The sequence below is a fragment of the Pristis pectinata genome, chromosome 2 (assembly GCF_009764475.1).
Source record: "Pristis pectinata isolate sPriPec2 chromosome 2, sPriPec2.1.pri, whole genome shotgun sequence".
Lineage (NCBI taxonomy): Eukaryota > Metazoa > Chordata > Chondrichthyes > Rhinopristiformes > Pristidae > Pristis > Pristis pectinata.
This window is the reverse complement of record NC_067406.1, coordinates 102,706,742-102,719,215: the sequence shown is the minus strand read 5'-3', so window position 1 is coordinate 102,719,215 and position 12,474 is coordinate 102,706,742. Positions and strand designations below refer to the sequence as shown.

The following is a 12,474-nucleotide window of genomic DNA, read 5'->3' as shown; positions in this document are numbered from 1 at the left end:
CACTCTTACTGTTTTCATATACTGCTATTAAGTTGCTTACTAAGACTGCATGGGCTGTTTCCATCTTTTAATTTCCAGTAAGAAGCTTTGCTTATCCACAACATTTGTGGAAAGGTGCTTCAGTTCGCTATTTTCTGTAACAAGCATACTGTGGATTGTCTAGCCTAATGTAGAATAGCAGTTTCTAGATGGGAGATAGAAGGTAGCGATACCATTGGCTAGTTATCTTAACATCTGCCATTGGGAAAATACTGTAGTTCATAATTTAGAAAGCAGTAACAGGATATTTAAAAATTCAACTTATGATCAGGCAGTTTCAATATACTTTTATGCAAGCAAAAATGAGTTTGACAAATTTACGAAAGATCTTTGAGGCTCATGTGAATAAAATGGATCCAGTATTTGTGGTGTATTTGGATATCTCAAAGGTGTTTAATAAGGAGCCAAATAAAAGTGTATTGAATAAGTTAAGCCTTTATAGTATTGAGGGTAATATGGCAAGGGGACGAATTAAGCAACAGAAAATGGAGAATAGGAATAAATGCAAAAAATGCTGGAAAATTTCAGCAGGTCAGGCAGCATCTGTGGAAAGAGAAGCAGTTGAGGTTTCGAGTCTGTGACTCTCCATCAGCATTGGGAAAGAAATAGAAGCAAGTAGGTTTTCAGTAGGAAGGAAAGTGCGAGAGTGGGAGTTGGGAGTTAGAACAAAAGGAGTGTCTATGAGAGGATGAGTTGAAATGGTTTAATGAGGACAGTTGTCAGCACATCATCTACTTGGCTTATGTAATGACTTGTTAATGGTAAGGTGCTGGGAATTGTCCAGCAGGCTAGATATGTATGAAGAAATAGAAACAGAAAATGGTGGAAAACTAAGTAGGTCAGGCAGCATTTTTCATTTAAGGATGTGGTTGCCATGGAGATAGTGCAGAAAAGGTTCACCAGATTGATTCCTGGTATGAAGGGACAAAATTGAAGCACTTAGTATAAAAGGGACATTGATATCATTGTTACAAGATTGGCTAAGTAACAGATCGCAGAAGGTTGTGGTGAATGGTTGTTTTTTGGACCAGAGAAAGGTTAATATGTCATTCCCCAGGGACTGATGTTGAAGCCATTTTTTAAAAATCTATATTAATGACCTAGACATGGGGGATGCAAGCCACAATTTCTAAGTTTACTGATGACACAAAATTTGGCAGTATTCTGAACTGTGAAGAAAATAGTGACAGATTACAACAAGATATTAACAGGCTGATAGAACAGGCAGAGACCTTGCAGATAAAGTTTAATGTGGAGAATTGTGAAGTGATGCAAGTCATCTGAGTGAGGAGAAATGTGCAGGAAGTGCTCAAGGATTTGCCCCATGCTGGACGCACAACTGCAGCCAATGGACAAGGCCATACCCAAACTATAAACAGTATTGAAGGTAATAGTGGCTATGAATTATTTTGATTTTCCAGCTTGGTGCTGGAAACATAAGGAACATTTCTGTAGTAACATATCAGCACAGCATTGGATTAGAGATGTAAAGAAAACTCAATATGAGGGGGATCCAAGCTCATCCCTTTTTCCCTAGGAAGACAACCATTGGAGCCGTCAAAGATTACATGCTCCCCAAGGGTACAAGGAGCCATCGACTGTATGCACATTTCCTTGAGGGCACCAGGAGAGATGTATAGAAAATGCTGTATATCGCTGAATGTGAAACTGAGCCATAAATATTTTCCCAAAATTATGATGACCAATCCCCAGTACTGGGGGATCAGTCATGAATTGATCATCCGGTGTGCTCTGTAATTTTGAACCACTGTGCCAGGCCAAAAGGTTGTTACTTGGGGATAAGGGATAGCCACAGAACACGTGGCTCTTGAGACTAGTCTGGAAGCATCATACCATCCATCATACTGTTTGGGTCCCCACCAACACCTTAAACCTTTACTTGCTCTACCACCTGTGCATGCAGTGTGCATGGTGCACAAAACCCTCTGCAGCAACCCACTAAGGCTTCTTCAAAATCATTTCCAAAACTTGCAAGCCATAGCAGAACAGGGGCAGGAAGTCAACATAGATACATACATACCCATGCACAGGACACTTTAATCTGACTTAGAAATATATGAGTGCACCTTCATCGTGGCTGTATAGAACTCTTTTTCAGAATTTTATTTTTATCTTAGGGACTGCAATAGTTTAGAAACGGTAGCGTAGCGGTTAGCACGATGCTATTACAGCGCCAGCGATCGGGTTTCGATTCCAGTTGCTGTCTGTAAGGAGTTTGTACGTTCTCCCGTGTCTGCGTGGGTGTCCTCCGGGTGCTCCGGTTTCCTCCCACATTGCAAAGACGTATGGGTGGGTTAATTTGGGTTTAAAATGGGCGGCGCGGACTTGTTGGGCCGGAAGGGCCTGTTACCACGCTGTAAATAAAATTTTTAAAAAAAGAGACATCTTAATGCCACTTCTTCAAGGGAAACTGAGGTTTGCAACATCTATTTCTCATGAGTGAGCTTCTGTTTTCATATTTCCTTTCCTCTGTCACTGATCATCTCAGCGTCCACTTGACCAGAATTATTCAAACAATTCCCAAACAAATCAGTATTCAAAAACATATGTATACGTCCAATCATGACCTAAACCATAGAAACTTGAAATAATCAGTTTTATGCAATCTATTGCCTACATTCCACTTGATTTGCTTATTCCACCCTTCCAATGCAGTGGTCTCCCCAGGAGTCAGACACCGTGCTCACAATGGGATATTTGGCAGAAATAACCACTTTAGTCAAATTGAAAAGTCATATTGTCTAGAATGTACTTCAACATTTCTGACAAGTGCAGCAAATTAATGCCATTGCTTTGCTTCTACTAATGAGTCAATTGGTGTGCTGCTGTTTGACCTCTTCCTCTGATGAATATCTCTGATGGCAACTTCCAAGTTCTGTGATTAATTGTAGATGTGCAAATAGCAAAAGTTGCTGGTTGATGTATTCCATTGGTAATTGGTTTATTATTGTCACATGTACCAAGATACAGCGAAAAACTTGGTTTTGCATGCCATCTATACAGAGCATTTCAAAACATAAGTACATCAAGGTTGTACAAAGCAATAACAAAATGCAGAATATAATGTTACAGTTACAGAGAAAGTGCAGAGCAGGTAGACAATAAGGTGCGAGGACCATGATGAGGTAGATTATGAGATCAAGAGTTCAACTTTATCATACAAGAGTCTTATAACAGTGGGATAGAAGCTGTCCTTGAACGTGGTGCGTGTTTTCAAGCTTTTTTATCTTCTGACAGATGGAAGAGGGCAGAAGAGAGAATGACCAGGGTGGGAGCGGTCGTTGATTCTGTTGGCTGTTTCCCAAGGCAGTGGGAAGTGTAGATAGAGTCTATGGAGGGGAGGCTCATTTTCATGATGGAAACCAGCTTGATGTTAGCTTTAATGTGACACAAGATGTAACTAGGTATTACAGATGAAGACAGTTGAGGTAGTTTACACAGACTTTATCATTTGACAAGGTCTCTCAAGGAAGGCTGGTCCAAAAGGTCAGAGCCTGTGGGATCCATGGCAAATTGGATCCAAACTTAGCTTGGTAATAGGAGACAGAGAGTGATGAGGGAGGGTTGCTTTGGGAGATGGTGACGAGGGGTGTACTACAGTGATTGGGGCTGGGACCCTTACTGTTATATGCATTAACAACTTAGGTGTTAATGTAGGAAGTAAGTTTGCAGATGACAGAAAAAATTTGGTGTTTGAACAGTGAGGAAGATAGTCAGGCTACAGAAAGATATTGATCAGCTGGTAAGGTGAGTAGGGCATTGGCACATGGAATTTAATCCTGATAAGTGCAAAGTAATCTTTTGAGGTCAAATAAGTATAGGTCACACCCAATGATTGGTAGAGCCCTAGCGAGTGTTGAGGAACAGAGGAAGCCTGGTGTACAAGTCTAAAGATTCCTGAAGATGGCAGCACAGATAGATAGGATGGTAAAGAAGGCGTATGGGATACTTGCCTTTATTAGCGGGGGCATTGAATATAAGAACAGTGAGGTTATGATTGGTCTTTACAGATATTGTTGAGACCACATCTGAAATATTTTGTGCAGTTTTGGTTTCCACAGTATGAAAAGTTTGTGATTGTTCTGAAGAGGGTGCAGAGGAGATTCACCAGTTTGTTGCTTGGGTTGCAATTTCTCAATTATAAGGAGAGACTGGACAGGCTGGGCTTATTTTCTTCAGAGCAGAGAAGACTGAGGGGTCACTTGATAGAAGTCTACAAAATAATGAAGAGCATAGATAGGGTAGACAATGGTAAACTTTTCCCCATAGCAGAGTTGTCTTGGACCAGAGGGCATAGGTTTATGGTGAGGGGGTAAGAGATTTAGAGGGGATATAAGGAAGATCCTTTCACCCAGAGATTGGTTAGAGTTTGGAATGAGAGAATAGTAGAGGCAGGTCATATCACAACCTTTACAAAGTATCTGCGTCAGTACTTAAATCATCAAGACATAGAAGGATAAAGACCAAGTGTTGGTAAATGGGATTAGTGTAGATGGTTACTTGATGCTTGGTGGGCCGAACAGCCTCTGTGCTATATGACTCTATGACTCAAAGATCCAGGCCTCTGCCTCTTCCTCCTGGCTGAATGTTAATCTGGTTCCAATATATGTAGTTATGACCGTGTATGAATAAAATTAAATGAAATAATAAAATGTATTTAAATTTTATATAAAGTTTGATTATATTTTATTTCTTTTGTAATATTTATAGATAGCACCCGAGACACGAGCAGTGATAAAATGGATGAAGAAAATACCTTTTGTTCTGTCAGCAAGTTTTCATGGTGGAGATTTAGTGGCTAGTTATCCCTTTGATGCATCAAGACTTCCAGGAGAAGACAAGTATTTTTCACCCACTCCAGATGATCAGGTACATTATTTACCACATTTGAGTCATTCTTTGATGATGAGTAAATTGATTTACCATATTCATTGTTGTATTTATGATTCCAGATGTTCAAGTTGTTGGCTAAGACCTATGCAGATGCACATCCTGTGATGTCAGATACGTTAAAGGAAAGATGTGGAGGGAACTTTGCTGAAGAAGGAGGCATTGTAAATGGAGCACAGTGGTACAGTTTTGCTGGAGGTAGTACAGTTTCATAGGTCTAGCATGGTGATATAAGGAAGATTTTTTCACCCAGAGGGTGGTTAGAGTTTGGAATATAATTCATAATGAAACACATATAAACCTTGCTTATTCCATAGAAAAAGGAAGGTTTATGTGCATTCCATTATGAATTAATACAGTAAGGTTATGTTACATTAGCACTCATTACTGCTTAGATTTTAAAATTAGAACTTTATTGTATCACAGTTTTACCTGTCCCTGTAATAATATGTTTCTTCTGTTTTCAATTTAAGTGGCTGTTTTGTTCTGTTTTCAATTTAAGTTTTCAATTTCTGTTGCAGAGCAAGTCGTCTCCATGGTCCCCCTCAATCACTCAGCCAATCAAGCAGCATTTGTGGAAAGAGAAACAGAGTTAACATCGTATGTTGACCCTTTGTCTGAACTCAGGAGAGAAAACAATTTAGTAAACAAAAGCACTTGGTTTCTCTCTTTCCTAGTTCTGACAAGAGGTCTTCAACCTGAAATATTAACTCTGTCTCTCTTTCCACAGATGCTACCTGACTTGCTGAGTGTTTCCAGCATTTTCTGTTTTTATTTCTGCATCTGCAGTTTGTTGGTTTTCTGCCTCAACATTTCTCCCAGGGGCCAAAGAGCAATTCCTTGAATAACAGTGTGGAGTCTGTCCATCTCGAGGCCGAGTGAATATGATCTTCATTGCGTGACAACTCCACGAGAAAAGCAGGGAGCAGTATAACCATTCTACTTTTTTTGAGCCATTTTTTGACCTCAGAAACACCTTGGACAGCAATATGAAAGCAAACTATATTTTTCAGATGCTTAATAAAGTGGAGGATTTTCACCATCCCAAATTAACAGTGAAGGAGCAGTTAAAATGGAGCAGCTCCTTTTCCAGTGTATCTGTGATTTTAGTGCATTCCTGATAAAGAGTTGTTGCCAATACCCTATCAAGTTTAGCTGTCGTCACTGCAGTCAATGAAGGCAAGTTACGAAAAGCTTCCTTGGTGACAAATGCTGACAAAAGTATGTCTGACCCCCCTGCAACTCTGGACACCAATCTTCAACCATCAGACTATCAATATACTTGCCCTGCTGAACTTAACCCACAGCTTCTGTCATCTGAATTCACATGTAATTAATCCTTAAAACATTTGGTCCTGGGTAGCCATACTATAAACATTATAAGACTCTCATAAAACAATGCAGCTTCTGTATATGATAATGCATCTTTAAAGCATTCATACTAACTTTGCAATTTCAGGGATGCAGGATTTTAACTACCTGCACACAAACTGTTTTGAGATAACATTAGAAATTGGCTGTGAGAAGTACCCCGCTGATGAGGATCTCCAAACAGCCTGGCAACAAAACAAGGAGGCCCTCTTGACCTACATGGAAATGGTACTTTTTTTCAAGTTTAATTAGTGAATCCTGTAAGGATACTGAAGGATTGTTTACCAAAAATAACATTTTATTAAGATTGACTTTAAAACAATCATTTTTATTTACTTTTAACTTTGACCTGTTGCTATTTATGAGTTATTTTTAAATATATATTTTTTCATTATTAACTTACTTATAATAAGCTCCTGTAAACTCAGCTTGTCTGTCTTCTCTTTATCTCTGGGTATGGTAAAGTAGTGGATATGACAAGGAAGTCTATTAGCATTGGCCTTTAATATTGTTTTTGTGGGAAGGTTGTTGCAAAACAGATGAGTTTTTATAATATTCATTAGGGTAGCCCTGGGAAAGTAGTAAGATTGTCACCTATATTTTAGATATATCTTCAAATTGTTAGTTTAATAAACATGTTGTTTTAGAAATTCCACAGAGCTTCTTTTCAATTTACAGAAAGGAAAGGTATTGGGAAAGAGGTAAATGCTGAAAGTGGTTACAATGAGATATAATATGTAACAAAAAAAGAAAGTAAAGCTATAGAAGTACATGCCAAGGTTTCATTGGATATATCCAGAGATCCTGAAGGAAATGGGGAATGAAATACTGGAGGCCATAGAAAATTACAGATTGGTTTCAAGGCTTCTTGTTTAGTGGAATGCTGCAGTTGTAGCAGGTATGGTTATTGTCCTGATCCTGCCAATACGTTGTTGGAGCCTATCCAAAGACAATGATGGACAGTGTGCTACTTGAGTTAGAGTGGGTGTCTGCACTTCTAATATGCAACTTGATTCCCTATCCTCACCGCTCCTCCAATGACCATCCTTCCATCATAAGGTCAGAAATGGACATGTTCACTGATGATCGTACTGTGGTCAATTCCATTGCAAGCCCTCAGAAAATGAATTTGTCCATGCCTGCATACAACAAGACCTAAACAATGGTTGGGCATAGGCTGTTAAATGAAGATTAACATTTGTGCTACTAAAGCACCAGGCAATAACTTCTTCCAATAACAGGGAGTATAATTACCTCCCTTTTACATTCAATGGCATTACGTTAATGCATCCCCCACTATTAATAACCTCAGGGTCTCTATTGACTATCAACTGGACCAGCCTTATAAACTCTATGGCTACCAGAGAAAGTCAAGGATGGGATATTCTGCAGCAAGTGACTCACCTTCTGACACCTCAAAGCTTTAACATTATTTTCAATGCAAAAATCAGGAGCATGATGGAATACCCATCACTTGCTTTGATAACTGCAGTCTCAGCAACATCCATAAAGTTCAACATTGTCAGGACAATGCAGCCGACTCGATTAGTATCCCATCCAGTACCCTACCCATTTACTTACTTCACCACTGGCATACTGAAATACTCATCAAACTTACTCTGACAACACCTCCCAAACCCCTGACCTCTACCACCAAGAAGGGCAGGATAATGAAAACACCACCACTTGCAGTTCTTCTTCCAATCCACTTACCATCCTAACTCGGAAGTGCATCACCAATCTCTTCATTGTCACCGAGTCTAAATCCAAGAACTCTGTACCCAACAGCACTGTGGCAGAACCCCGACCAAAAAGACTTCAGTGGTTCCAGGTAGCTCATTACCAACCAAACAAGAGCGATTGGGAATGGCCTTGCCAGCAACACCAACAACCACCCCCCCCCCCAAAAAAAAACAATAAATTTATAGCAGAGATCTGTACTAACCTCATTTATGCTTGCTTGAAGTTTGACACAAATTTTAGTGAAAATTCTAGTGCAGGTTCAGTCAGATATGTTGTTGAGAAAGTGCAACATCAGCCACAGCAGCCAATTCAAAAGACCGCCCTACCAGTCAAAATGACCATACCATAAGCTGAAATGAGAAGACTCTCATCTGTATAAATTTAGTAGTGCCCCACCAATTGCAGGTGGGGATCTAGGATTCCAGAGTTGGCCACTGTTGTACAAAATTAATGTGCAAGACTATGGCCTGGATTTCCAATGTCCAGATCCCAGTCTATTAATGGAACATAAAGTGGGTGAATGTCCATTTAAAACGCCTCCACATGAACTTCCAGAGACATGAGAATCATTCCTATTGGGCAGGGACTAACTCACACCACCATGTTGTTCTTGTAGGTGCACCAAGGAATAAAAGGGATCGTGATGGATGACAGAGGAAGAAGAATTAAAGGAGCACGAATCAAAGTTAGAGGGATCCGACATGATATCCTTTCAGGTAGAAATGGAAAATTGGAACAAGTTGTGGGGAAAGTGGTTCCTTTGATTGCCCATAGACAGTGATATTAGGAAGTACCACTGAGATGCCCACACTTGCTTCGAACATAGAAAATGTATAAATTACTTTTTGCAGGACTGTGATACCACCTTGTTGGTAATTAAAGCTCAGATCTAAAATGTTAAGGCCCTGCATAGTGGCAAGGTCTTGTGTAAGATTATTTCATCACCTCAAGCCACATCCACAAAATGGATGAGAAAAGTATTGGCGACCAGTGCAGCTACACCCCTAGTCTCTACTTCACATTCAAAAGCATTGAAATACTATGAAACATCAGTTGAAAGATTAGGTATTAAAAATGTGATAAAAGGAAATCACAAAACACCTTATTAAAGCAAATTTATGTAATTCAAAAACAGAATTACTTTGCATTTGTCTACCTCGCTGAGATCTGCGCCTTTCCATTCAAATGAGTGGGCCTTCTACTGCTGCTCCTGGTGTAGCCTGGCCTGGGCTCAACAGCATTACCATGGGGGAATTCAGCAAGCTGGTGCTCTGGCATTTGAGTCCTTGAGGAGTACAACATCAGAGCAAAACCAGGAAACCCGGGCAGAGCTCAGCCAGCGAGCTCAGAATTCCCAATATATACCAGTAGTTTGTTGCGGAATTGCAGCATTTTCCAGTGAGTTCTTGCCCATTGTAACTACATTTTGGAGAAATTCCTCTTCAATATTTCAAACTATTCACTTGTAACACATTCATGGTTTTTACTTCATTCACATAAGTTTGTTTTTCCTTTTGGTTGCAGTTGCCAATGGAGAGTACTGGAGATTGCTCCCTCCAGGCACACACTACGTAAGCGCATATGCTCAAGGTCACACGCGGGTTTTGAAGAAAATATATTTACCTGTTAAGATGGAAGGGGCTGGTCATGTGGACTTTGTTCTGCGTCGCCTGCAGCCTGATATTGAAATTGAGCCTTCGGAGGAAGACATGGATGAAATAGATCTGCTAGATCATCTTGAGAGGACTGAGGGGAGATATGAAGATGAAGATGATGAATATTCAACTTCACGTGGAGAAAAGCCTTGGTGGTGGTCCTTCTTTGCCACTTTGGGACAGAATTCGCCAGACTGGCTTTTAATAAACATGTAGTTTCTGCTGTGGGTATCATATTAAGTGGAAGATACACCAGCAAGTTTGCATTAATGAGTACATCAGTGATTTTTACTTTAGTAAAACAAAGTTAATCCCCTGGGATTAACAATCTGGGAAACAATGTATTTTGCAAAAATATTTTGTTAATATTTTAGTCCTGAGAAGTCAAATGTAATTGAGTGTCCTAAACTCAAGAGGGCATCAGTGATCACAGTATTATGTAATAAGCACTAACTCACATGCATTGTGAATCATAATGTCCCATGCATGCCTGCATATTATAGCACATGTTGCCTATATCAAATGAAGGGGTTTTAGGAGATACTTCATTTATAATTTTTTTATATTAAAAGATATTTTCTCTCAAAATATTTAATCTATATTGTTTGTTTGTTAACCTAACAAGATATATAATGGGGTAAAAGCCAAACCACTTTGTTCTTATTTTACAATTTCCAACTTAGTTCTTAACAGCTTTGACTAAAACTAAAGATTACAAAAGAACAAATTGCAGTGGGCAGAGAAACTGATTTAACCACCTGAAATGAAAATATTTTAAAATTAGACTTATGGCTAATTTAACCTTTTCCTTATACCACTCATAAATAGAAATACAAATAATGTTACAACTTAATATAAGCAATATTTTGTAACCATGTGATTAAAAAAAACACACAAAAGGCTTAGCAAACAAAATGGTATATTAAGAGACAGAAAGCTGGCTGTATGAATCTAGCTTTGCAGATGTTTCCTCTAGAAAGGACATTGTTACTCAAAGCTTTGCAAAGCTAACTACCTTCTTGATAACATTTCTTTCCTTATTTTGAATGGGCCTAATCACAACTACCTTGCCACAGGGTGCTTATTTACAAATCTTTGATCATTCAAAACAAAACTGAACCGAAGCATTGGATGATTCTAATTGTTTCCTTTAAATAATCAATATTCTCATAAAATAGTCCACATGGAGTTAGATCATGCTTGACCTGTCTTGTGCCTCATGCTTATGCCTCATGCTTGTCACCACTCCTGTTCAATCCCTGTGACTGCACTATCCTTTTGTGGGTCCATTCTGGTTGCACAAAGCTGAGTGGGCCATGAGCAGTGACTAGGCTTCACGCTACAGATCCTGAGGTCTTGACCCAAACTACCCTGATGCCATCAAAGGCCCTTTTGATAGTTTCTAAATGGCTTTGATAATCAGGGGCATTTAAAGTGGTTAAAGTAGATTTAAATAATTAAAACAATTAACATTTTCTTCAAAAGTAATATATCTATTAAAAAGCAATTCAAATTATGTAAATTAATACAAAGCATTAATCTTAAGTAAAATAAGGGGGGAAAAGACCAAACCGCTTAACATATTTGCCTTTTCCATATAAATTGGCAATCCCAATTTAAATAAATGGGGTCACACCAGCTGATGACAAGCTGAGGGGCTGTAAATGCAGAGCCCCCAACCCTTGCCTCTATGCTGTTTCCACTCGTGAAGGATGCTCTGTCATATGACCCTTAAAGCATTCCATACTTTGATGCTGCAATGTACAGGTACAGTATTTGAATTGAACTGACACAATCAATGATGTTAGCTGACAGTTCTATACAAGTCTGCAAGCTGAAGAGGAGCACATTGCAAACTATAATAAGCCAATGCATTATTTTTAGTTGAAGTGCGTTATTGGCATATAAAAATTGTTGAAAACTTTATAATTCAGGAGAATTTAAGCCTTATAGTTCCCAATTAACATGACTGATAAACATGATTGATTAACTTTTACAAACATAGGGAATCTCATCCACCAAGAACTTTGCTACAGTTCGTGATTTTTCATTCATTTCTGCTGCTGATGCATTGATGAATGCTGCCTTGACAATAGTTTTCTCTCAATCATGCTTTCATTTGGCAGCCTTTTGGGCTGGAGGATAGAAGAGAGAGCAGAAAGGCACTGCCTGTAGAGTATTCATAGTGAGTATTCATGGAGCACTTCTCACAGAGTCAGTCATGCAACATGAAAACAGGTCCTTCCGCCCACTGAGTCTGTACTGACGACCAAGAACACATTTACACTAATCCTACACCAATCCTATTTTATTCTCCTCTCAGTCCTATCAATTCGACAACTCACCTACACACTAGGGACAATTTACAATGGCCTTGGCCCTTAGCATTCATCCTTTCTTGGTTCTGCATGCAGCATTACTAACCTATCCCAGCTGGTAATGGATTGCCTAATCGGGGGATCACAAGGTTGCCCACATTATCTCTTTATGAATGGACACATAGGACAACAAGCAGTAGACTTAACTCACGTGCTTTTTCATTATCCAACCTTCCACTGACTACTCCATTATTGCCTTGTCTTCTCTTAATCACCAAGTTAACATCATGAGGCTACAACATGTGCAGGAAATGGAGCAAGAATCAGGGGAGGAGGAGGAGAGGAAGAATCCCTGGTTGCCAAAGTTCACTGACAGTCACTTCTACATCAGCAACTCAACGCAAAAAGTCCTTGCCACAGCCCTTATTCCCACACCT

At 39.3% G+C, this 12,474-nt stretch overlaps 1 protein-coding gene across 1 annotated transcript in view; it reads left to right on the top strand.

The window, feature by feature from the left end:
• cpz (carboxypeptidase Z) overlaps positions 1–10,304 on the top strand; it is a 49,629-nt gene extending 39,325 nt beyond the window's left edge. The window contains exons 8-12 of the mRNA XM_052041300.1: positions 4,771–4,929; positions 5,013–5,148; positions 6,410–6,549; positions 8,681–8,780; positions 9,589–10,304. Coding sequence (XP_051897260.1) covers positions 4,771–4,929; positions 5,013–5,148; positions 6,410–6,549; positions 8,681–8,780; positions 9,589–9,935 — 882 coding nt within the window. The 3' untranslated portion in view covers positions 9,936–10,304. The remainder of the gene's footprint in view (positions 1–4,770; positions 4,930–5,012; positions 5,149–6,409; positions 6,550–8,680; positions 8,781–9,588) is intronic.
• Positions 10,305–12,474: the final 2,170 nt, after the last annotated feature.